The sequence below is a fragment of the Talpa europaea genome (assembly GCF_964194135.1).
Source record: "Talpa europaea genome assembly, chromosome: 8".
NCBI classification, from domain to species: Eukaryota; Metazoa; Chordata; class Mammalia; order Eulipotyphla; family Talpidae; genus Talpa; species Talpa europaea.
In genome coordinates this window covers 57,778,667-57,802,818 of record NC_140075.1, presented here as the reverse complement: position 1 = coordinate 57,802,818, position 24,152 = coordinate 57,778,667, and the positions used below count along the sequence as shown (strand labels likewise).

At 52.9% G+C, this 24,152-nt stretch overlaps 1 protein-coding gene across 1 annotated transcript in view; it reads left to right on the top strand.

The window, feature by feature from the left end:
- Nucleotides 1–612: 612 nt before the first annotated feature.
- Nucleotides 613–24,152, top strand: part of HCN4 (hyperpolarization activated cyclic nucleotide gated potassium channel 4) — a gene marked incomplete at its 5' end in the record, with an annotated part of 50,688 nt that continues 27,148 nt past the window's right edge. The window contains one exon of the mRNA XM_084240551.1: nt 613–1,379. Coding sequence (XP_084096677.1) covers nt 613–1,379 — 767 coding nt within the window. The remainder of the gene's footprint in view (nt 1,380–24,152) is intronic.

Here is a 24,152-nt window from a genome sequence, read left to right as displayed (position 1 = left end):
CGCGGGAGCCCGGGCGCTGCCGGAGGGCGCTCCGGGGGAGGCGGCCGCTGATGTAAGCCCGGCGGGCCGCTGGGCTCCGCTCGGCTGCGGCGGGAGCCCCGGGACGGGCCGGCCGGGCTCGGCCAGAGTCCGCGGGGCGAGCTCGCGAGCGCCGGCCGCGCGGCCGGGACGGCGGGACAGACGGACAGTCCGCCGCCCGCGAGACGCACGCCCCGGAGGCGCGCGGGCTGCGCGCCCGGCCATCCCGAGGGGCTCTCGGAGCGCAGCGGCCGCCGCGCCGCGGCTCCCCGCGCCCATTGTTCCCCGCGGGGGCGGGGCGCCCGGAGCCCGGCCGCGCGCCGCGCCCCTGAGCGCGGGAGGAGGGAGCGCGGGCGGGACCGCGGGGTCCCCGCGCCCAGCCCGGCTCTGGGAGGAGGCGCCGCGCGCCGCGCCCGGGCACCCGCAGCCGGACGGGAGACTCCGGGGGCGCGCCCCGGCATGGGCGCCTGAGGCGGCCCCGCGGCGGCGAAGGACGCGTCCTCGCGGGCGGACAGACCGACGCGCGGACCTGGAGCGGGTCCGCGGCGCCGCCCCCGCTGCTCGGCCCCCGGCGCGGCCCCGGCCCCTGGAGCGATGGACAAGCTGCCGCCGTCCATGCGCAAGCGGCTCTACAGCCTCCCGCAGCAGGTGGGGGCCAAGGCGTGGATCATGGACGAGGAGGAGGACCCCGAGGAGGACGGGGCCGGAGGCCGCCAGGACCCGAGCCGCCGGAGCATCCGGCTGCGGCCGCTGCCCTCGCCCTCGCCCTCGGCGGCCGCGGGCGGCGCGGAGCCCCGGGGCGCGGCCCTCGGGGCGGCGGACGGCGAGGGGCCCGGCCGCGGCGCGGGCAAGTCCAGCACCAACGGCGACTGCCGGCGCTTCCGCGGGAGCCTGGCCTCGCTGGGCAGCCGGGGCGCCGGCGCCGGCGGCGGGGCGGGGGGCGGCGGCGGCCACGGGCACCTGCATGACTCCGCCGAGGAGCGGCGGCTCATCGCCGAGGGCGACGCGTCCCCCGGCGAGGACAGGACGCCCCCGGGCCTGGCGGCCGAGCCCGAGCGCCCCGGCGCCCCGGTCCCGCCCGCCGCCTCGCCGCCGCCGCCCGCCGCCTCCTGCGAGCCGCCCGCGATGGACACGGCGATCAAAGTGGAAGGAGGCGCGGCCGCCGGCGACCAGATCCTGCCCGAGGCCGAGGTGCGCCTGGGCCAGGCCGGCTTCATGCAGCGCCAGTTCGGGGCCATGCTCCAGCCCGGGGTGAACAAATTTTCTCTGAGGATGTTCGGCAGCCAGAAAGCCGTGGAGCGTGAGCAGGAGCGGGTTAAGTCGGCGGGGTTTTGGATAATCCACCCCTACAGCGACTTCAGGTAAGGGGGCCCGGCGGCGGGGATGTGATGTGGGTGCCCCGAGTGGAGTGGAGTGGCGGCAGGCGTGCTTCCTCTCTCGGCCCTGCCTCTCAGCCGGAGTTAACTTTCCTTCCTCGGAGCTGGGCGCTCTGGGAAAAGTGGGGCGCTGCTAGGCTCGGTGGCACCCCCAGATCTGCTCCATCAGCGCCGGGAACTTTGCTCAGTTTCTGTCCTCATCTTCTAGGTCCGGGCCACCGTAGAGACATGCTGAAAAGGTGTTCTGAGCCTGGCCTAGTCCCACCGCCTGCAGCCAGACTAAGGCTTTGCCACCTTCAGCCATACATCCACCTCCCTCTTCTGGGCTGCCGGGTTAGGATGGCCATCTGAGAGGCAGCTCCAGATCATTCAGCCTGCAGAGCAGGGCCACAGCGGGAGACAGACCTCTGAGCAGCGGGGCCAACTCCTACAGTGCTGACCCCAGACATTAAGATCTGCCTTCTGGTGCCCTGGAGAGCTACAGCTGGGGAGGGAAAATTGGGCCCCTGAAGGGCTGAGGTCCCCAGGCCCAGTGTAAAAGTCCTGTGCCCCCCACCTTGTCCCTGGGCCAGCACCACATGCCCAGTGGTGGGCCAAAACTAGGCACCCTGGGCAACCGGCATTGGGACTGACATGACATGATGACCTTGCTAATAATAGTGGTCAGTGAAGATACCTGGTGTCTGGACTGATGAGCTGCTGTCCTGTAACCCCAGCCTCATCCAGTGCTCCATCCTCACTCCGGGGACCCAAGCTCCAGCAGCTGCTAGGTTTCTCCTGGGTCATCCATTGGTTCCCAAACAGTGTGACTGCATGTGGTTAGGAGGGACGTTGCCCCCTCCCCCATCACCTGAGTCAGATGCCACTGAACAGCAGATACCACTCTAGGTCATGGGGATTTCTGTGCAAAGTGAGAGATGGTGATTGCCTATGAAGTTGGGATCAGGGATCCCCCTAAATCAGGTCTAGGGGTTTCCCAGTCCCCCCTGGACTTTCCTGATTGAAGTGAGGGTCTGGAAAACATTTACCTTTTTAAACTGGGTTTCATTCATCCATTCATATTCTCTCTCTCCCTCTCTCTCTCTCTCTCTCTCTCTCTCGCTCTCTCTCTTTCTCTCCCTATATATAGATATGTATACACCTTGGCCCCTATTTAGCCCCCTTCTCTGCTGGTCTGCCAATATAAATAAGCATTTTGCAACCCAGAGCCCTCCTTGCAAACTCCCGGGAAGCTAGATTGGTAATGAGAGCAAAACCATTTTCTATCCAATGAGCGATTTCATGTGCTGGGCATGACCAGTCAGGCAACACTCAATGGCTTAAAATAGGTGGTGAACAGAGGCACCCCCCCCCTTTTCTTTTTCAAAGGGACTTCTCTTTCTAACCCTAATATTCAGGGTTCCCATTCCCAGAAGGTGGAGGAGACCAGAGATTAGGCCAAATAAGGCCATAGTCTTCAAGTTATGTGAGCAAATGTGGACCCTGCCCTCAGGAGTTGTGGCTAGTTCCCTAGGTCAGGGAACATCTCTTCCAGTCTTCTCTGGGGACCGAGGATCCCAGCCTGAACTAGAACAGAGTTGTGTCTCCTTCACTGCCCTGGAGGTTCTGGGCTTCTCTTTTTCCCTCTGAATTCCTTGGGGGTGGCTGTAGGTAGAATGCCATGTCAATCACCTGAGACTGTTTGAGGGACCCGCCCTTCCCATGCTCAGTACCCCTGTCTTTGTTGTCTGAAAGCCTCTGTTCAGGGTTCTCATCACCAACTCCATTGCATGGGCTGGGGTGGGGTACTGCAAAGCCCTAACCCCGGGCAGGCCTTAGCCTCCATCCACAACAGGTATTGATCAAGCACCTACCGGGAGTGGGACCCTACCTTCCAGGTCTCCCCTTACTTTGGATAGTAAAGGGCAATGACTGGGATAATTGCATCAACAGGGACCTTCCCACCTTCCTGACTCTGTCCAACTTGGCATGTCTGTCTGCGGTTCCCCTGCTGCAGAATCCCCCACTAACTGCAGGCTTCCCGGGACACAGCAAGAGGGAGGATGGTGGGAATAAAAAGGGGTAGATGCTGCAGGATTGATAGATGGGCAACAGGAGAGAGTCATGGGCTTTGAATTTCAGGTTGTACCACAAGCAACAGGGACTGGTAGGTGGAAGCACACGTCCTTATGCACAGCCTTGTCTGGTGCCGGGTGGGGTGTAAGGAATGAAATCCAAGAAAGACCACCTGAGTGTGTGTGTCTGGAGGGGCAGTGGTCCTTGCCTCTTCTGTCTCAAGGCCAAAACAACTGGCCTCATCTTCAGAAGGTCAAAAAGACAAGGACCTGGCTAAGGCTTCGATGCTTTGAAAATCCAGCCTCACCCATTCCCCGCTTACCCACCATCCCAAGCCTCAGACCCTGGAGTTTCAGTCCCTGGCCTTGGGGCTCTATATGGAGCCAATCCCCACTGCTCATCTCAGTTTCACAAGAGCTTCTGCAAGCTTTGCTCAGGCCAGTTGAAGATTTATTCATCATTTTGACGGGCAGGAAGCATTGATCCAGCAGAATTGGTTTAATAAAGAATCGCCAGCAAACCATGATAGATTGAGTTTGTGGTTTGGAGTTCAGGACTCGCTGTCATGGGCTGCTTCCGGCCTCTCCGTCCCTGGGGGAGGAAGGCTGGGTGCCTTTTTCAAGGGCTTGGGGTGTGCTGTGCTCTAAAGGACCTGAACACTGTGGACCACGTCTAATAATAGGCTCTTCTTGACTGCCTCTGCTTCTCGGCACCCCTCCATCCCTTCCCTCATACCATGCCTGACTACCCCAGGGGCTGCTCGTTTGCCTTTTGAAACTTGTGTTTAAATTTTGGTGAGGGAGGAGGTCAGGACACAGAGCCCTTTGGGACATTGCCCCTGGGCTCCCACCTAAAGCTGGGTGGGCTCTTGGGTCCTGGGTGGGCCCTTTCTTTCTAATGAACCCTGTCCTGGGAGCCGAGCTTTGCAGTGGGGAACTGGAACAAATAAAATGTAGTATCTCTGTGATCCTGTTTTCCCAAGAAGAGAGAAGGGGGAAGGAATGAGGACCCCCAGTAAAGATGTCGCTGATTCTGTTCCCAGAAACTGGTGCGGCTGTCAAGCATCAGGCTCAGGGGGGTGGCCTGCATGTGCGTGTCCAGGGATCTGCCTGAGCAGGTGTCTTGGGACTGTGTAAATGGACATGGGGACTGGCAGGGAAGTCCTTGTGTGGGGTGTCAGTTCTGAGAATACTCCTGTGACCCAAACTCTTGCTTGGCCTTGGGAGGAGGCAGACAGAAGCTTGGCTCTTCTTAGCCCTCTGCCCTTTTCCTTTCCTAACCCGAACCTTCTGAATCTGCACAAAGGGAAGGGTCCTTTCCTTCGGGAGAGACAGCTGGGCTTTGAAATCCTAGGAAGTGGACCAATGGCTTCACTGCTGCTAGGGGTCACCCGAAGTTCTGCTTCTCCTTGCGCCCAGGCACTGCCGCTGTTCATCGCATGTCACTCCCCAGTCCAGTGTGCTACGGGGCAGTGGGCCTTCTGGAGCCTTCTCTGAGCTTTGGTTTCCCCACCTAGAGCGTGGAATCCTGCGGCTCTCACCATGTTAGGCACGGATCATACAGTGTGGTCACCCGTGAGGTGAGAGACCCTGTGAGCTGGCAGAGACCATTTGTGACCCCTACCGCCCCTGCCCCCACTGCTTCCTTCCCTGGGCCCTGGGCAGACCAGGCTCTGTTCCTGTTCAGTGGTTCTGAACCTGTTTTGCATCAGAGACCTCACTGAAAACCTGCTGGAAATTCTAGTCTCTGTCTTGAAAAATACACGGTTATCCAGACACACACATCATGCCACTCAATTTCTGAGGGTGGTGGTTCCCGCATTTGAAGATCAGCTGGGGGCTCTAGGTTGTGAACCTCATTCTAGACCATTCCAGAAGAGAATCTTGGCCTGGTAGACAGGTGCTAGTCTTCCATGAAGACTGACCGGGGATCCATCTGAAATCTGTGGCTCTACCTCCCATTGCCAGCAAGATGGAAATGAAAACAGGGACAGGGGGCTGGCGGAAGGGGTGCAGAGTTAGCCACCTAAAGAAGGAAAGGAGCTCAGCTTGTGGACTAATATTCTCAGTTTCCTCAGTCCTGCTTCCATCTCTTCTCCTTCCAGCCCTATGTGGGAAGGACTATTCAGGTAAGAGGTGCGAAGAGAAAGAAGACTACAGTTCGGCTGTGGGCCTGGGGGTTCTGGGGCTTCTCCTTGGATGAACCTTCTGGGGGCCTTGGCCCAGGAACACTGCTTTTGCTGTCAGTGTGGATAGCCAGGCTAAAAGGAGCTGCAGGCCGCAGAGCCAGGAGAGGGGGAAGGGTGCCTTGGTGCAGAGGGGAATTCCAAGGTGAGCTGCCTGGGCGGTGCTGTCAGCTGGCACAGTGGGCAGTGAGATTCTCCACTGAGAAGGACTCGCCCAACCTGACAAGTTTAGGGCCGGCGGGCGGAGCGTGTGCTGCAAAGACCAGCACCCTCCCATGTCCAGGTGCTCTGGGCACAGAAACCCAAAGGGGTGGCGGGAGGTGCTTGGGAGCGAGGGTAGGAGGGCAGGACCATACATTACCTGGGTAGGGAGGCTTGGAATCCCGTTCTCCCTGTTGCAAGCCCTGACGAGGATGGAGACAGCTTTCTCCCCTGCCTGGCTCTGCCCCATTTATTCCCTTAGCTGTTGTGAGAGGCAAGGCTTTCGGGCTGTCGGGTCGTCTGGCTCACACAGTGCCTGTGTCTGCCTGTGCATCTGCTCTCCTTCCCGGGCGTTAGGGCCACCTGGGTCTTCTGGGATGTCTGTCTCGGGCCACTCCACTCCGCCAGCATCATCCTTCTCTCCCTTCTGGCCACCTCCAGGCATTTGGCCGGAGCTCTGCGTTCGCTGTAACGTAGTGCTTCTCACACCATCCTGCCTCGGCCTCACCTGGGATCTTGTTAAAATACAGATTCAGGGTCATGGATCCGGCAAGGAGGGGGCGGTCTGAGAGTCTGCATTTCTGATCAGCGCCCAGGTGATGCCAAAACTGCTGGTGCCTAGCCCAGGGCTGTGCTCAGAGTGCTGAAGTCCAAATCACGTGCTTGATCCATGCTTCGCCCTGAGCTCCGGAGGGCAGAGGCTCTGTCTTCCCTTGGCCTACTGTGCTGAGCCCCAGAGGTCAACTTACAGACTTGAGGGGTGTCAGATTCACAGTTCCTCCCTCCCTGCGTTGCTGCTTGAACCCTGCTGACCCTGGATGCTGGAGTTCGGTGGGCAAGGGGAGGACGGGAAGCCAGAAGAGCCTCATGAATCCGTCCCAGCCCACTGCCTCGGCAGCTGCTTTCCCATTCGAAGGGCCTGAGGGGCAGGCCTGACCGAGCAGAAGGGGCAGGAGGTGAAGTGACCACTGTGCTGCAGTGAGATTTCCTGGAAGAAACAGATGTTGCCAGTGAGAGAATGCAGCAGTGACGGGGGCTGGCTGGGAGCAGGACAGAGGATTCCCAAAGGAGTAGTGCTTTGGCACCTCAGTGGAGGTCAGGGTGTCTGAATCTTAACAACCCCCTTCCTCACTCCAGACCCTACCTGGCAGCCTCCCTTGTGTGCTGAACTTCCTTGTCACCTCTCTCTGTCCCCTCTCACCCTGGAAGGCACCAGCCTACATACTGATGACAGGGCTGAGAAGTGTCATAGCAGCCCGAGTGGCCTTATGCCTGCCATGACACTGGCTACCATGGGGGATTTCATCCAGAGCAGAAGGTCCAGCCCCAGTTCCTGGGGGTTTGTCATATAACTGAGGAGACAACCAGCTTCTCTCTCCCGCCCCTCCCCAGCTCAAGGTCTCTCACAAAACTGCTGCCAGTTGTTAATTAATGAAAGGGCTACTGAGGCCGGCCAGACAGTCCTGCTTGGGCCCAGGCAATGTTGAAGAATCCGCATTTCCCGGCCAGATCGAGCCATGGGGAGGGCAGGGGCATTGCCTTGGCTTCTGAGAGGATGTTCTCTGCCAGCAGGGTTTCTTTACTGGAAAAGCATTGCCAGGGCCCAGAAAATGCGATCAGCACCCACCCAGCACTCAAGCAGGAGGCAGCAGAGAGGTGGTGAGCTCCCCGTCTCCGAGAGTACACAAGATGAGACAGCAGTACTTAGACCAGAGGTTGCTAAGCAGCATCCCATGGACGAAAAACAGCACCAGGTGTGTCCTGTTTGGTCAGCATAGTGTGTCATAGCAAACCTGAGACAATGTTTTAAAATGGAAAGCTGTAACATAAAAGCATGGCTTTGGGGATTCTCCAGAAAAATGGTAAATTCTGATAGCCCCATATTCCTACCTTGCCGTAGGGGGCTAGAGCAGGCTAGAAGATGTCTCCTTTTAGTCTCGTTGCCTGCAGCCCCTACCTGGCCCTATACCCAGACACATCACTCAGGCACATTTAGCTGCCTGGCCCCTGTAGGCTTCTGAGTTTACATCTCAAAACTCAAAGCAAGGGACATGAAGACTAGGTGGACTCAGTCCAATAACCACCACGCATGAGCTGTCTGCTATGTGCAAAAGATGTTGCACCTTGTATTTAATTTACTCTTCACAATGGCCTGAAAATTAGATTCTATTATCAGTTGACAGATAAGGAAACTGAGGCTCTGACAGGGAAAAAAAAAGATTTCTCCCAAACTGCACAGCTGTGAAGTATCAGAACTGGGACTTAAACCTGGTGTCAAGAACTCTAAATTCACGCTTTTGTCCCTGCTCTTTCCTTCCTCTGCCTCCTTTTTTTCCTCCTCCCCCCACCTTAGTTAGCTTTCAAAAGTTAAATTATAAAAGTAATTCAAGAAAACTATAAAATGATTTGAGTAATTCAAGAAAAATTCTTGAAAATGAGAGCTTTACTGATGATGTTTGACCACACGTAATCTGGGAAAAGAGCTCAGAAAGAGAGGCAGCCGGCCAGGGCACATCTATGGGGTCTCAGAGCACCAGATCTGGAGAGGTCCTGGTGAGTTCCTGGCTGAAAGCCTTTATTTATAAACGGGGAGCAGAGGCGCCGAGAGGGGACAGGACTCCCGCAAAGTCATAGAATAAGTCCATGTCAGAGGCTAAGCCAGCGCCCAAGAGGCGCTGCAAAGGTGTTAAAGCTCTGTAGGGAGCCCGTTTGCTCCCTACCCAGAGGGCTTCCATGGAAGGTTTTCCCGAGTGGTCTTGTCACTGGAACTTTTTCTAGTCTCCCAGGCCCACGCTTGCATTTTGAGTGGTATGTACAGTAGTCCCCCTTTAGCCATGGGGCTATGTACCCCAGTGGGTGCCTGAAACCACTGATAACACTAGACTCTGCATAGTGTTTTTTCCATATATATATATATATATACACACACACATACATACATGTAATAAAATTTAGCTGATTAATTATGGACAGTAAGGAATTAGCAATAATAATACAGTAGAACAATTATAACGGTATATATTCTCTCAAAATATTTTATATAATGTTTTGGAACCATGGTTGACTTCGGGTAACTGAAACTGCAGAAAGCAAGACAATGGATGGAGGAAGACTACTGTATTTTTAGAATACTGTCTTAATTTAAGCACATCCAATGAAAGTCAGCGTCTGAGGGTACAGACCCCCAGTGTGGGGCTGCCACTCCTGAGGACACGAGATCTCGTCTTGCTGCTGCTTTTCCCCATGGGGTCCTGGTAGCGTGGAATCACATCTAGGTGCCAGTGGTGCTCCTGTTCCGAGAGGGGTGATTAAGGTTCAGAGGAGAAGGGGACAAAGAATCGGCGACCCCTCGTTCTGTTCTCTAGAGAAATAGGTGGCCATGCGGTCTATTCGTGACATCCTCCAGGGAAGTGAGAACGTGGAGTCTGTTGTTTAGGCTGGGGTATGAGCAGGATCAGCACTCAGTGTGTGAACAGGGTCAGGCCTAATGTGTTCTAGGGTTGAGGTTCAGTGTGCGGTTAGGGTCAGAGGTCAGTATGTGAGCAGGATCAGAGCCAGTGTGTTTCCAGGGTCATGGCACAATGTGGGAAGGCGCAATCTGAGGCCATGATCTGGGCTCAGTCTATGTTCAGAGTTTAGCCTAGGCCTATGGGAAGTTCTTGGTCTGCGGTCAAGAACTGGAGTCCTTGAGCAAAGCCTGCAGGTCAACCTTCGTGCCTCCCGAGGCACCAGGCCTTGGGCCAGGGTGGCGGTGCTGCCCACTCCCAATGTGGCGCCCTCCCCTTTAGGAAGCCCTCGCTGCCTTTAAGCTCCTTGAGCTCCTACACCTCTTAGCATCTGAGCCAGCTGCCTGTGGTCCTCTCCGGGAGGTAAAGTACAAATTATAAATAAACAACGGTGCCACCACCTCCGAAGCCAGAGCCGCCAAATCCCCCACGTGACCACTCCCGCAGCTCTGCTTTCCCATTGTTTGGGGCTGGAGTCTGTCTCTCAGGCAGGCAGCGAGCCCGTGGCTTGGTGGGGCAGCCATGGGAGCTGGGCAGAGAGGTGTGCTGACTTGGTAGAGGGACACCCAGTACCCCAGTGTACCCCCAGCTCTGGGCTCCCACAGATTGCAGAACAAGCAGTAGGGCCTTTAGGTCTGCTCACAGCAGCGGTGGGGGCCTGATAATTGGCTGCTGATGATTTTGTGTCTGTCTAAGCATTTAGCCGTGTGGGTGGACGTGTTATGTCTGTGTGAACGAGGCTTTCAGAAATTAATACATACGCAGGGTTGGCTAATAATTTGTCTTCTGGGCTTGGGGAGGGGCACATAAAGTGGGTTGTGCCCCTGTGAGACTATATGGGCCATTCCAAGACTGCTTTCACCCATTATGGAGGATGGGGTGGGGGGCGGTGTCACTACCCACCGGCAAAGAGGAGAGTAGGATTTCAGCTCTTTTGAGGGTCTCAGGTCTGGTTTGGGGGAGGGCAGACAAAGGGTAGAGCAGTGTAGATTGTTGTTTAGGGAGGGCTTCTTGGAGGAAATAGATCTGAGCTGGATCTGAAGGAGAAAGCTGGTCTGTACAATTTCTTGGAAGCAGGTGTCGGGGAGCTTGAGCTAAGGGGTCTCCTTGATGGTTGGGTTTTGGCAGCCACTGAGGCAGCTTATTTAGAATCTGCCTCTTGTGACCTGCATGCCTTAATTTCTGCCCTTCACTGCTGGGGACTCTGACCGTGCTGCCCTGGGCCTTGCACCCATGCTTCTGGGGATGCGCGCATGAGAGTGTGTGTGTGTGTGTGTGTGTGTGTGTGTTTCTCTCTGGCTCTCATTCTGGGTCCTCGCAGCCCAGGGGAGCTCTCCCGGTCCCTGGGCTCTGCTGCACAACCTCTGGGAAGACTCCCTTTTGCAGAATGAGGCCGGAAGGCAGGTGTTGCCGCTGCAATAATGTCACTGAGCGTGTGGCCTGGAGCCCAGAAGTAATTACCCTGCAGTTCCCCGTTGGAGGCTAGAGCAGCCCCTGTCGATGATTAACGTGAGTCCCCAGCCACTGAACGCCAAAGCGAGCCATGGGCTTCTCCCACCCATAGTTCATCAGAGGACACGAGGCTCTTATTCCCTTTCCCAGGAACAGAAAAGACCCTCAGCCCCCAGTTCTCATCAGTGCCATTGGCACCTTTTAGAGGAAACTGGGAGCAGCTGGGCTCTATCTGTGCAGCACCCAGGCTGGCCCATCCTGAGCTTTCCTGTCTTGTAACTGCCCACCCCGCCCTCTCTGAGTTTGCCCTCCCGACCCTTACCCTGTTCTGCTATGTGACCTCAACAGAGTCTTTTCCTTCTCAGCGTCCAGGCTCAGAACTCAGTCTGAGGCTGCAATGAGAGCAAAACTAATTGGCCAAATAGGTATTGAACCTGCAATCCTGACCCCATTAGTACAAATTGAGCCGGCGGGGCAGGGATGGCGCTGCTGACAATCGCAGAGTGATGAGAATCTCCCTCCCTCTTCCCTGAGACTGTGGAGACCCAACCAGGTGTGTGATCCTGGAGTTAGGCAGCTCCTGTGGTCAGGGATTCCTTCCCTATGTGCCTCTTTCTGCTGAGGCTTTGCTAACCCTTAATCCAGGAAGGGGACAGGGGTCCTGAGCATGCGTGTGGTATTGGTGGCGTCTATTGAGCACCCCTCCCCCGCACACACGTCAGCTCAGGGCCTCTGCAGGAGTGGGTTTCTTTTCTTTATTCCTGCGCATTGTGCCTAAGGACTTACACACAGAAAATGAGCTACAGTGTCACTTTCCTGCAAAGGGCCTCTCCCCTGTTGTCCTCTAACCACCTCTCCCAGGTGGTACCCGTTCCCCCTCCTGGAAGCTCAGACCTGGCCTTAGAAATGTTCAGATGTATGGATCCATGTCCACGGGTCACACTGGACACTATGCTTGGAGGAGTCCCAAGGGACAGATGATTGACTTTGGCATTGGCAGGGGGAGGAAATGTGGCTCGCTGTGACATCCTGGCCCAGGGGCTCTGAGGAGCCATCATCCTGCCGTGTTGTTCCGCAGTATCTGGGACAGAGCCGAGGGGACTGGCTATGAGTAAGAAGCCAGCTGAAGACCCTGCTCTGTCCTGTCTAGCTGCGTGGGCTGAGTCAAGGACTTGCGACCCTGGGCCTTGCTTTTCTCATCTGAGTGTGCAACTAGAGAAGGGCTGGGTTTTAGCAACACCCAAAGTCACAATTTGTGGTCCCAGAGTGACCTGGGAGATTATGTAATTACGAATGACTGGGCCTGCCTGGCCCTGGGTGAGGATCCAGGTAGCTGTAATTTTGGGGAGCCCCTAGATGATTCTGCTTCTGGCACTTAGAAGCCAATGAGCTTGGATGCCCCTAGGCCCCTTCTGCATAAACCGCCTGCAGTTTTCTGATTGCATTACATTTGCCTTAGCCTGTCGGTGCCCCCCAGAACCTTGGGGTGATATATGGACTCCCCTGCCTCGCATCCACACCTGTTCCTTATCGGCCCCCTCTAGGGAGTCATTCCCCTTTTTTCATAGGTTGTTAGCAATCAGAATCATAAAACTCTGGCGCTCACAGGCCCCCAGGGAACATAGTCCTTGCTCAGTGTCCTTGTCAGACTGTGCATTCCGGAGAGCAGTGATACTGGCTTGTATTCTAGGAGACCCCCATCCAGCAAGAAGGGGCCAAGTAGACCCTCCCCGATCTACGTTTAGCTCCCTCTGGTGGGGCAGCCCTCCCGTAGCCCTCCTCTCGGCCCAATGCTGCTTGGCCTTGTCCAGCCCTGCCCCCAGTCCACCCGGTTTCCTCCTTACCCTGATGCGCCTTCCCGCAGAAGCAGGTGAGCTCTCCTACCTAATTTCCCCTGAGCTTGCACTCAGGTGCTACTCCACAGCAATATTCTATTTTTGTTCCATTCTCCTGAGTGGGGAGAGCCATATTTGAGCCTTTTTCCTTATCTGTAAGCAAAGTTCTCTAACCACTAGTCCCTTCCCCAATTAGCTCCAGCTGGTCTTATCAGCTGAGTGAAGCACAGAGAGGTTAAGCTGCTAGCCTGAAGGAACACAGCATCAAAACAACTTGGAGTATTGTAGGGCAGACATCCCGCTCTGTACAGTTTGTTTGTGCACATCTGTGTTTTTGAGCAGGCTCTTAGACTGGGTGTCACTGTGCATGCACTGACCTCCAGAGGGTCTCAGCCCATCAGCGAAGCAATGGACTGATATCTCAGTGTTCCTTAGGGCCAGCCCCGTGCTCAGTTGTGCCTTTGAGAAGGTGCACTCACAATCTCTTCCTCTACCAGCCTCATGGTTCCCTGTGTCCCTAGAGGAGTCCTTACTACTCCATCTAGCAGTCAAGCTGATCCCCCTAGGTCTGTGGGTAGGGGCTGGGTGCAGAGTTCTCTGAGATGTGCACTCCTCCCTTGGCGAGCTGCCAGCTGGCCTGCTGCCCTTGCCTGGCTTCTTTAGCCTCTGCACTGCAGAGATGCATGCAATCAGCATGTCTTTAGAGATTATCTAGCTCCATCTTCTCATCCTACCATTGGGGAAATTAAGGTAGGGGATGTGAGAGGTACAGACTTTCTCAAGGGCACCTAGCAAGTTAGAGACAGAGATGGGACTAGAACCCATGACTCAGGCTCAACCTAGAATCTTTCCACTATATAGTGTGGACCTCTTTCTGTAACCACGGTGCTGATCTTCCTGAACAGTGGACACATGTAGGCCCCTTCTCTTTGGGACTTTCATTCCCAGTAGGCCATGCACCCCCCTGCTCCTGTGTTCACATTCTCCTTTAGGTATCCCCAGCCCATGGGCTGCAGAGCCAAATGACTCCTCTTTCCCCTGCCCCCCACTGGTTTATGGCCTCATGTGCTCATGGAGCTGGCCTGGATCATCATTTCCCCTCTGGGGTGAGTCTGTTCATCCCCAACATAGGACTCCACAAGGCTAGACCAGGCCATACACCTCAGGGTCCCCAAAACTCAGGCCAGGATGTGAATAGTAGTAGTCACAAGACTAATATGATGGTAAAGACCAGCATGTACCAAATATTTATACTATGTAGAATATTATATTACCTCTTAGAATTTTCCCAGAATCCTGTGAAGTGGGGTTAATGTTCTTATCTGGCACATGAGAAAACTAGTTCAGAGAGGTCAAGTGGTTTGTCCAAAGCCACACAGTCAGGTATTCCAGCACTAGCATATGTACCCACCATACTCTCTGCTATAGCCTGGCAACTCAGAGTGTAGTCCCTGAACCAGCAGCCTGGGCATCACTGGGGAGCCTCCAGATGTCAGGGCCCACCCCACATCCAGGGAATCTGAGTCTGCATCTTGATAAGACCCCCCAGATGATCTGTGTGCATGGTGCAGTTTGAAAAGCACTGTGCCTTGTGACAATGGGCCACAGAAAGGGAAGGGCGGGGAGGGGAGGACAGGACTCCACTGGGCATAGCCGTCAGCCCATCTTCTCCTTGGGGAGTGGCTGAGACTAGCCCCTGTGGTACCGTGAAAGGCTAGGACCTCAGCCCAGATAGAGCCACCTGGAAAGAGGCAGCAGGAACGGGTCATCTTGGTTTGGATCTTCAGAACAGAAATAAACTTTGTTCCTCAAGTAATTGATAATCATTGTAAAAATATTAGAAAATAAACATACACTAAAAATGGCAGCCCCACCACAAACTAAGCACTAGATGCCCTTGGTTCTGAATCTGGCTGCTTGCAAGGCAGCCCCAGGCAGCCGAGGGAGCAGCTACCTGGGAGCCCTGTGATTCTGAGTCAGAGATTTTGAGGTGGGTTAAAAATAGAGCCCTAGTGGCCAGGCGGGGGTGGAAGGAAGAGAGCAATTTATCTATTGTAGGGGGAGACCCTGGGGTCAGGGAGGAGCTATAGGGAAAGTCGGGCAAGAAGAGAGGAGGGGGTGAGTGGGTAGTCCCTTCGGAGACAGAGCTGAAGGCTCAGCCTGGCCCAAGATGATTGAGTGAGGTGCACTGGGAGACTGAATGCCGCCCAGGGCACAGGCAGGGAGGACTTCTGCACACCCCCACCTCGCGCTCCCCCAAGCCAGCAATTCCTTTGCGTAGATGTAGGGTTGTGAGGGGGCTGGGCTCTGCCTCAGAGAATGATAAACAGGAGCCTGGACTGGTGGGGGTGGGGAGAAATGGACGTTTCCAAGCAGCTTTTGTGGTTGTGAGGGAGGGAAGGCAAGGAGGTGTCCACGTGTGTGTTCACACGTGTGTTGTGAGCAGGCATGTGTATGATGCTGAGCTGGTCTTGTTTGCCTGTTACACCTGCCCTTCACACGGCCTCTCTGTCTTCTTCATCGACCTCTGAAAAATCAGCTTGTCCTGACCACCATGCTATGACCCTGGCCTCGTAGGAGCCCCTCATCCCACCACTTAGCAACATCAGTGCTAATATTTTAGTGTCCTTTTTTTTTTTTTGGCAGTTTTTTCCCCCCTAGTGACAGTCTTCAAGTCGCTCATCCACCTAATAAAAAGAATTTTTACAGAGATACCCCCTACCTGACCCTAAGTGATCATGTCTCATAAAAGGAAGAGAAACTTTTTCTGCTCTTTGGAAGCACCCAACAAAGTTCGGGGATACGCCTCACTGCCTGCTTCCTTACCCTTTACCCCTCCACTCCCGACCTCCTGGACCTCTGCTAGGCCTTTTTGGGAGAATCCTTAGAATCCCCACTGAGGGGGCACCCCTAATGAGGGGGCATGGTATGCTCTTCCCCCTGGACCCATGCTAGTCAGGCTGGAAATTATCATGGCTTTGTCGAAGTCCTTCGGCAGAGTGTCCCCCACCAACTTCCCCTCTTATCCCACTCACCCCAGCCCCCATGCTTCTCCTGGCCCATCTGTTGTCCATCTGCCTTCTCCCTCTCTTCCAGCTCCCGTCTTCCTTCATGGAGACTTTTCTACCATTATCTTCAGCACCAAGTCGGGGCCATCTGCTGATGCATGTTGCTGGGAGTCTTAGGGGTTTGAGTGGTTCAGTTCTTCCCCAATCATTGGAGGCCTTGAAAACTGTTGGAGTCAAGGCCTACATTTCATTTAGCTTCGGCTGGGTCTCTGTCCCCTTAACTTTTGGTTACCGTGGCCTTCCTCAGGCATTCACTCATCCCACCCACCCATCTATTCATTCACATGCTTGTTAGGACCTAACATGTCAGAGTCACTATGCCAAGTGCAGAGTGGAGGGACCACAAGAGAAATGGTCAAACATGCAGTTTCATTTAAGTGTGACACACATACTGTGCCTGGAAGCACGTAGGAGAGGCAACTGACCAGATTCCTGTGACACAAACAGGAGAAGTGATGCCTCCTCCCTACCAAGAGGCTGGGGTGGTAGAGGACAGTGTGTGGGGGAGAACGCATGCCATGTTGGAAGCACTGAAAGTTGCTGAGTGTGTGGGGGGCAGGATGTGGGAGGGAAGCAATGATGAGAATCAAGGCAAGAGGAGGAGGCAGAGCCCAGATCAGGAAGGACCTTGAGGATGACAGTGAGGAAGTAGGATTTTGAAAGTGTGGAAGGACTTTGATCTTGGCGAAGCATGGAGAGGTGAGACCCCATCCTGAACCTTGAAGTATGTGGGGTCCTGAGAGAGCCAGGGCCCAGGGGGGAAGCTGCTGGAGTAGGCTGGGTGTGGATGATGAGACTCGCCTTATACCATGTGAGTGAGTATCAATAGGTAAGAGAGATGGAAGAGTTAAGGATAATTCCCAGGTTTCTAGATTAAGCCTTTGAATGGCTGGTGTACCACTGACTGGGACCAGAAGGGTTTGTGGGGGAACTGTTACATATGGTTATGTCAAAAGTAAGGTCCCCATGGGACATCTAGGTATAGAGGGTTAGTTGGAAACAAGGGCGTGTCACTCGAGAGAGGTCAGGTTTGAAAGCCAGCAGAGTGAAGAAGCAATGGGAAGGCGGGGCAGGGGATTCCAGACCAAGGATCTCAAAGTTTATCCTGTAAGTCACTCAGGGAGAGTGCACAGAGGAAAAAACACATTAGCATCACTCAGGGAAAGAGGAGCCCCTCCAAGGGAAGGGTGAGAAGAGATAGAGGGACAGGAGAAGGCCCAGCAGTGTGGGGTGTCTCATGGAACAGATTGCAGCGTTGGAGGATGCTGAGGGTCAGCGAAGAACCAATTGGAAATGTCTATTGCGTTTTGCAGTGGGCGTGCCTTGGGGTTGAGAGGAGTGTGGGGGCAATGGGCGTGAGAGAGCATGGACAGTGACCCCTCTCAGGAATCATGGTTTTAAGGGGAGAAGTGAGAAGACTGGGGGATTTGGGAAGTGATTTTAAATTTTAAGTGTAGAGAGCTTAAAGGCAGAAGCTGACAGGAAAGAACCAGATGAGAGATTGAAGCTACAAAAGGAGAGACTAGATTAAGGTCCCTGGGTAGGAAAAAGGAAATGGTATTGAGGTGGAAGAATGATCGATTCCCTTATGACTAGAGAAGGAAAAGGAGGTGAGGGAGAGGCAAGCAAAGTGGGAGTTTGGGGGCAGAAAGACAAAGGAGACATTCTGATGGCTTCTCTTTCTGTGAAGTGGAAGGAATCTACTGGGAGCGAGAGGGAGGTGGCCATTTCATGGCCTTGAGGAGCTAATTCCAAGTAGCCAGTGTGGAGAAGGGGAGGGAAATTTTAGGAGGGTCTCCTGTAAGGGTAGGCTGGCATAATGGCAGGCTCAGCTGAGTGCAGAGGCATAAGGAGTTAAGGTATTTGAATATTTAGTAGGGCTGGTCTGAAGTCGTGGGATTTGCTGCACAGTCCCATGTAAATATGCAGAGGATAAAAAGGCTGCAATGAAAGGAGGTTAGCACTGCTCATCTGAGATTAGAGATGAAGCAACTGGAGACGGGGACATGGACCAGGGTCTGCTATTGGATGGGCCACAAACGTGGAGAATCAGGGCGTCAGGCCACTGAAAGGCTGGGTGCTGTTGGGTTGATGTGGGGAAGTCGCCCAGAATAGTTAGCAGGATTTAGAGTGGAATGGAAGGTTATGAACCAGTACCAGCAATCACCAAAGTCCCCAAGGGTGGCAGATGGATGCTGGATGGATGGCCGGCAAATGACAGGATGCTCAAAGGATCTTGTAGGCCTTTCTGCTACAAGCAGGAGGTGGCATCAGTGTGGCAGCAGGAGGATGCTGACCCCACTCCTGACCCTGAGCTACGTGGGGCTTCGGGTAGAGGTGTTCTTAGCACACAGCCAAGTTCACTTAAGGGAAGAGGTGGAGTGCCATGGAAGAGAGGAGAAAGGCTAGAGAGTAGGAGGAGGCACAGAGTTTGGGAGAAAGTACCACTGGATTTATATTCCTGTAGAGTGGTTAGATGATCTAAAGTCTTATTAGTTGGGTTTGAGTTCTTGATCCACCACATATAGCAAATTTCTTGAGTTATGCCTCAGTTTCCTCATCTGTAAAATGGGCACATAGTATCGACTTCACAGGGTTTTGTGAGGATTAATTGAGGTAATCCATATAAGGGACTCAGATTAGTGCCAGGCAAGTAGTAATACCAACTGCTACCCTCCATCCTCCATTCTAGTTATTTTCATTAGCGCTTTGGGTAGTCATTTGTACTGGACCTAAAAAACAAAGGGATAGATCAGGAACATGGGGGACACCCAGTTCCCTCCCTTTCTCAGATTTGACTCCTGGATTCTTAGGTTCTAGGATTTTTGTGGGGACTGGAAGGGAGTCAGGTAGTTCGTGATGAGAGGGTGGGATGTGACAACTGCTAACAGATATTCTGCATGGCTAGGCAAAATTAATGGCGAAGGAGGCCATTGAACTGAACCTTGAATGAGGGAAGGGATTTTAAAAGATCGGGGTTCCAAATGCCCAAAAATAGATGACTGGATCAAGAAGATGTGGTACATATACACCATGGAATATTACTCAGCATTCAAAAAAGATAAACACATGCAGTTTGCAGCAACATGGATGGCACTGGAAGGGATCATGCTCAGCGAAATAAGCCAGAAAGAAAAAGAAAAATACTGGATGGTCTCACTCATAGCAGGAATCTAGAAAACTTAAATAAGGGACCAGGAAAATGAATAACTGTAAGAAAGTGAAAATCAAAATCAACAAACAACTATGAACCAGACACACTCTATGGGGAGTGGGGGGTGGGGAGGGGAGGGATTGGGGTCAAAATAAGGGGGTTGCAATTGTATGGGGAATATAAAAATAAAATTAAATAAAAAAAAGATCGGGGTTCAGGAGGCAGGGATGGTTCTCAAGAAGAGAAATAAAGATGTGGATGGAGATGGGGCCAGAGGGTGGGTGCTTTGTTGGCTACTATGGAGAAAGTGGGAGAGTGAGAGGAGGCAGGGGATGACATACCCAATGAGCTCAAACTTTCTTCTGTAGTCAGTGGGGTCCATTAAAAAGGTTCAAACAAGGGCCTCCCTGGTGGTGCAGGCAATTGAGCACCACACTGTGAAGCTGTCTGCAGCCTCTGCAGCGCGGGTTCCATCCCAGCTGGCAAGAATCCCACATGGTGAAGCAGACCTCTCCTGTCTCTCCCGCTGCTCCCCTCAGCAGTGTATTTCATTAGTCTGCCTGTTCTGTTCCCCGCTCTGTCTCTGGTGAATCCTCTCACCCTCCCGTGCATCTGGCCTGTACCCCGGTTCTTGTATAAATAAATAAATCTTTAAAAAAATTATCTTCCTAAAATTAAAAAAAAAAGGTTCAAACAAAGGATGATGTAATCATAATACTGTTTAGAAAGATCACTCAAAAAACATGAGACGAGATGGCAAGAGCAAGAGTCCAGGTGAGGACTGATGAGAAACTGATCAATGTTTGTATTCAGGGCAGATTCAGAAGCCACCACTGAAGGTACCAGGCAAGACTGTCACTGCTTGGGCTGGGGGAGGGGTAGGGGGTGAGGAACAATGCTGGGGCAGGTGGCAGAAAGCAGTTGAGGATAGCTTTGAGGTTCTCAGCTCAAGGGATTGAAATGCTGACTGCCATTCAGCTTTGAGGAGGAAGATGCTGAGTTCAGCCTTGAACTTGTTGGATGTGGGAGACAGAATGCTCCAAGTGGTTAGTGGGAATATGGGTCTGGTGCAAGGAGTGATGTCTGAGTGGGAGTGTGGGGATGGGGAGAGAATACAAGGAAAAGATGGGACCATGGGTGTGCTGCTCACCTGGGAAAAAGCTAGGGACCCTGGCCATTAGTCACTGTAGGGACGCACGTGTGTCTGGGACAGGCACCTGCCCTCAGGGAGCCCAGAGCATTCCATAGCCAGGAGATCCAAAGCCAGGACTCAGGCTGAGATGAGGTTCAATTGGTCAGAGGCTGGAGAGGCAGAAACGCAGGATTTCAGCTGAATCTGGAATACACTTTAATGACAATAAAATGACATTCTCTTTCTTCCAAATGACAGGTGTCCCAGTAGATATCATTTGTGTCAAGTATGTGTCATGTATGCAAATCGGTGTGCAAGGAAGGATGCATATGTGAAAATGAGGGTGAAATTAATGGGAATGCATACATGAGAGACTGAATATAATATATTCATGTGTGTATATGTACAGGTACATGAATGTGCACCCAAGTATAAGAACATGTGTGTTCAAAAATAAGCATGAGTAGATGTGCGCAAAAAGAGGCTGAAGGAGGCCATCCTTGGTCCAGGATCTCCAGTTCTCCTGCCTCCTTTTTATCACCTTCTTTTTCTTAAGTTTCCAGGGAAGGCGAGTACCCTTTGCTGGTCCTTGAGTTTCTGAATTCAGGGTCACAAGCCTCCTATCTTCTCCCTCAGCTCCTTTGAGGCCTTTCTCTCAGACCAAATCCTGAGATGTTCTAGGTATCAGTATAAAAGGGCTGTTTGACTTTTTCCCATCCCTCGTTCCTTCTGCATATGGGACCCACTCCTCCAAAGTTCACCCATGGGTCATGCCTCCTGCTGACAGGCCACTTACCTGCCTGGATGGGACTGTTGGTTCAGGTAGAAGAAGATCCAAGATTGAGAGCAGGCAGACCTGGGCTGTACCTGGGAATGGGCCTCCATAACCGAGCTGGTGTACTGTTGGCCAGGACTTCTCACAGTTGAGAGAACACTGGGGAAGAGGAGAGAACCTGGCATTGGAAAGATGGAGGCTTTTGATTCGGGCATGTGCCAGTTCCAGCATGTCTTAATCTGACTGTCCATTGCTTCCCTGCCAGGGTCTGACACCCACCACCATGGGTAGATACCCTAGATTGTGTGATATATTCATGAATGATTCTAGGGGTAGTAGGTGCTAGGGAGCACTGGACAACCAGCCTGAGGCTTTAGAAGTGTTACTATTCCCTTCTCTGTAGTCCTCAGTTTTCCCTTCTGCAGGATGGGTGCAACTGTGCTTGATTGCTAATGACCAGGGTGCTTTTAGTACTTGCAAGTTGTGCTACTTCCCCAATGCAGGAAGTACTTCAGAAAGTCCAGCATCAGGAGGATAAGTCCCCTCGAAACCTCCATGCAACCTTCTCTTCTCCTCTCTTCTCTCTAGGGTGGGAGACCTGGGTCACATCTGGTATAATAGGGCTACCTCCCCAATGTGATGCAAAGGTGCCAAAAGGGCTTCTCCATCTCTCTATATCCCACTGAAGTGGCTAAAATGCCAAGAGATCAGACTCTGGAACTGCACGGACCTTTCTGAATTTGGGTTCGGCTCCCCACTAGCTGTGTGGTCTTGGGAAGGTACTTCTCTCTGAGCCTCAGTGTCATCACCTGTAAAATACAGACAATAGCAGTCACTTTAGTGCTAAGATGTGAGGGTTAAATGAAGTAATGCATGGAAAGCACAAAGTCATACATGTGAAGTGTTTGGGGGGGAGGGTCTCCATTAATAGTCTTTTAGACACCAAGGAGTCCCTAGTGAAAATGCCAAGGGACGTTAAAGAATCACCTGAGAGGCTTCTGGTCACTAAGATTGGGTGTAGAGAGGAGCCAGGGAGCTGAGGATGCCAGTGGGGAGGTTTCCAACTTCCCCCTGGCTGGGTCAGCAGTATGTGGCTGGCAGGCGCGCCAGGAGCTGTCCGAGGTGCTGAATATCACTTTTCTTATTTTCCTTTTTAACTCTCGCCAGGCCCTGCTTTCAGAAATCTGTGCAACCATCTGGCAAAGAGTAAGGAGGGGTAGTCTGCAAGGCTAAGGGCAGTTCCCAATGCCAGTTCCTCTCACCTCTCTCAGGAGCATGTTCTGGCTTGACCCTGATAGGTCACCAGCAGCCCAGTTACTCAGGCTGCTGCTTGGGACACTTTCTTACAGCGCTGCCCAACTTGACTTCTGTCTAAGCCTTGTCCTTTTACTGGGCCATGGGCTCCCTCATGTCAGGGTATCTGTCTGTGGAGGTAAACAGGTTCTGTTGTCTGATTAGACCTGGAATATCATAGCCCCTGACTTCCATCACTGGCTCTCTTCCTTGGAAGATTTCATTTCCTCCCTTACCTCTTTATTGTGAATTTGTTGACTTTAATTAATTTATTCATTTAATAATTAACTAGGCATGGGTCAGAGCATTTACAAATAATTAATTTAATCCTTATAACAGTTCTGCTAGTTAGGTCTTGTTTTTATCCTTGTTGAGCAGATGAGGAAACAGGCATGGAGAGATTAAGTGACTTGCTAGTAAATGATGGAACCAGAAATTGAACCCATGTTGTCTGATTCTGAGCACCTGTGCTTCTTCCCACCATGTTATGCTGCCATTTGAGCAGCTCTTGGTGGGGGCTGGGATAGTGTTTTACGGGGAGGATTGCTCCAGTGTTCCGACCCCCACCCAGATCAGGCACCAGAAATATCTCTTAGCATCTGGAAACTGATGATGGAGACAATTAGTCAAAATGCAAGGAAATGGGTGTTTTTGCCTCATGCAATTTGGTTTTATGAAGACCACTAAATGCAAACATTCTCCTGTTAATTACTGTCTCAAATTTGGTGTGTAATTGAGGGAAGTAGAAGTGGGGAGAGTGTGGAAACCCGCTGGAGTGGCAGGCCTGCCCAAGTCAGCATTCCCAGCCGCCTTGTGCCTGCTATGTTAATTTTAGAAACTCCTCCAGCCTGAGTATATTATTAGCTTTATGTATATAGGGCCACAGGGCCCCCAGTGGCCTCTCTCTGCCACAATTTTTTTTTTGCTTTGTTTTGTTTTCCCCAAGAGATGAAATGAATAGGGATGACGGCTGTGTGTATACAGGGGTGTTTGCATGCTGTGTGTGTGAATGGGGATACCTGTGTGTGGCATCTAATGAGTGTCCACAGCTGCCTTTGAATGGTGTGCGTGCAACTGAGTAGGAGTGTACACAGCTCAAAAGCACCCCATAGAAACTGAAACCTTCCAGTCATTAGCAGGGTGTGCTGTGTTCTGTGTAGTGGAGTGTGAAGACTGGAGTGGCTCTCAAATCATAGGTTAGACTCTGCCAGATGGCATAGGTGGACTGGGGTTAGTTAGAGAAGGAGCGGTGAGTTGGGAGTAGCTGAAGTTGACTTCTTGGCATCAGCCGTGGAATGAGAAGCCTTAGTCTTTGAGGCCCTGTCTGGAGGTCCTGAAGGGCTTCATTTTCACAGGAGCTGACAGAAGCTGCCTCTCCAAATGCCCTCCCTCCCTGAGCTGTGTGATGTGGGACAGCCTCTCACCCACCTTCAGTGAAGCAGGCCCTATCTGCTCCTGGAAGCTTAGCGCCATTTTGAGTCTGGCAAAGAAAATCATTCGCCTTGATGTGTTTTCAAACCTGTAACACTGCAGGAAAGGGCACTTTGGTTCTGTGGTGGGATCCTCTGGAGGCTCAAGAAAAGCTTGTCTTCCAGTCCCTTCCTCCTGACTTCCTTGCAGTAGAGAAATAGAGATGGCTAAAAGGTTATTTCTCTTGGGAGGAAACATGCTATTTCTGCCTGACTTATTACCTTTATCTATCATAAAATTGTCTAAGTGAATAGCAGAGGGAAACAGCAAGAATTTGGCCTGGAGGTCAGCACTGGGGTGACTGGTGCTTAGGAGTGGTCCCTGGGAATGATTGACAATACTTTCTGCACTGGGGTCTGTGCTACCGTCTGCTGTCTCCATAGTCCCAAAGGGGCCCCCTGTGTAGGAGATAACTCTATGCAGTTGAGTTATCTCACATTGCTCAACCTCTCAGAGCCTTTGCCCTGAGCACCACTCTCCACCTGCCTCAGGAAACACTTGCAGTTGCTTTGAAACTTTAGGAGAAATCATTCTCAAAGCCCCATCTGGTCTCTCTCCACTGCATTGAGTGATACCTTACTGGTGCCTAAAGTCCCACTGGGGCCTGAAATCCCTTCCCCCTTGAAAGATAT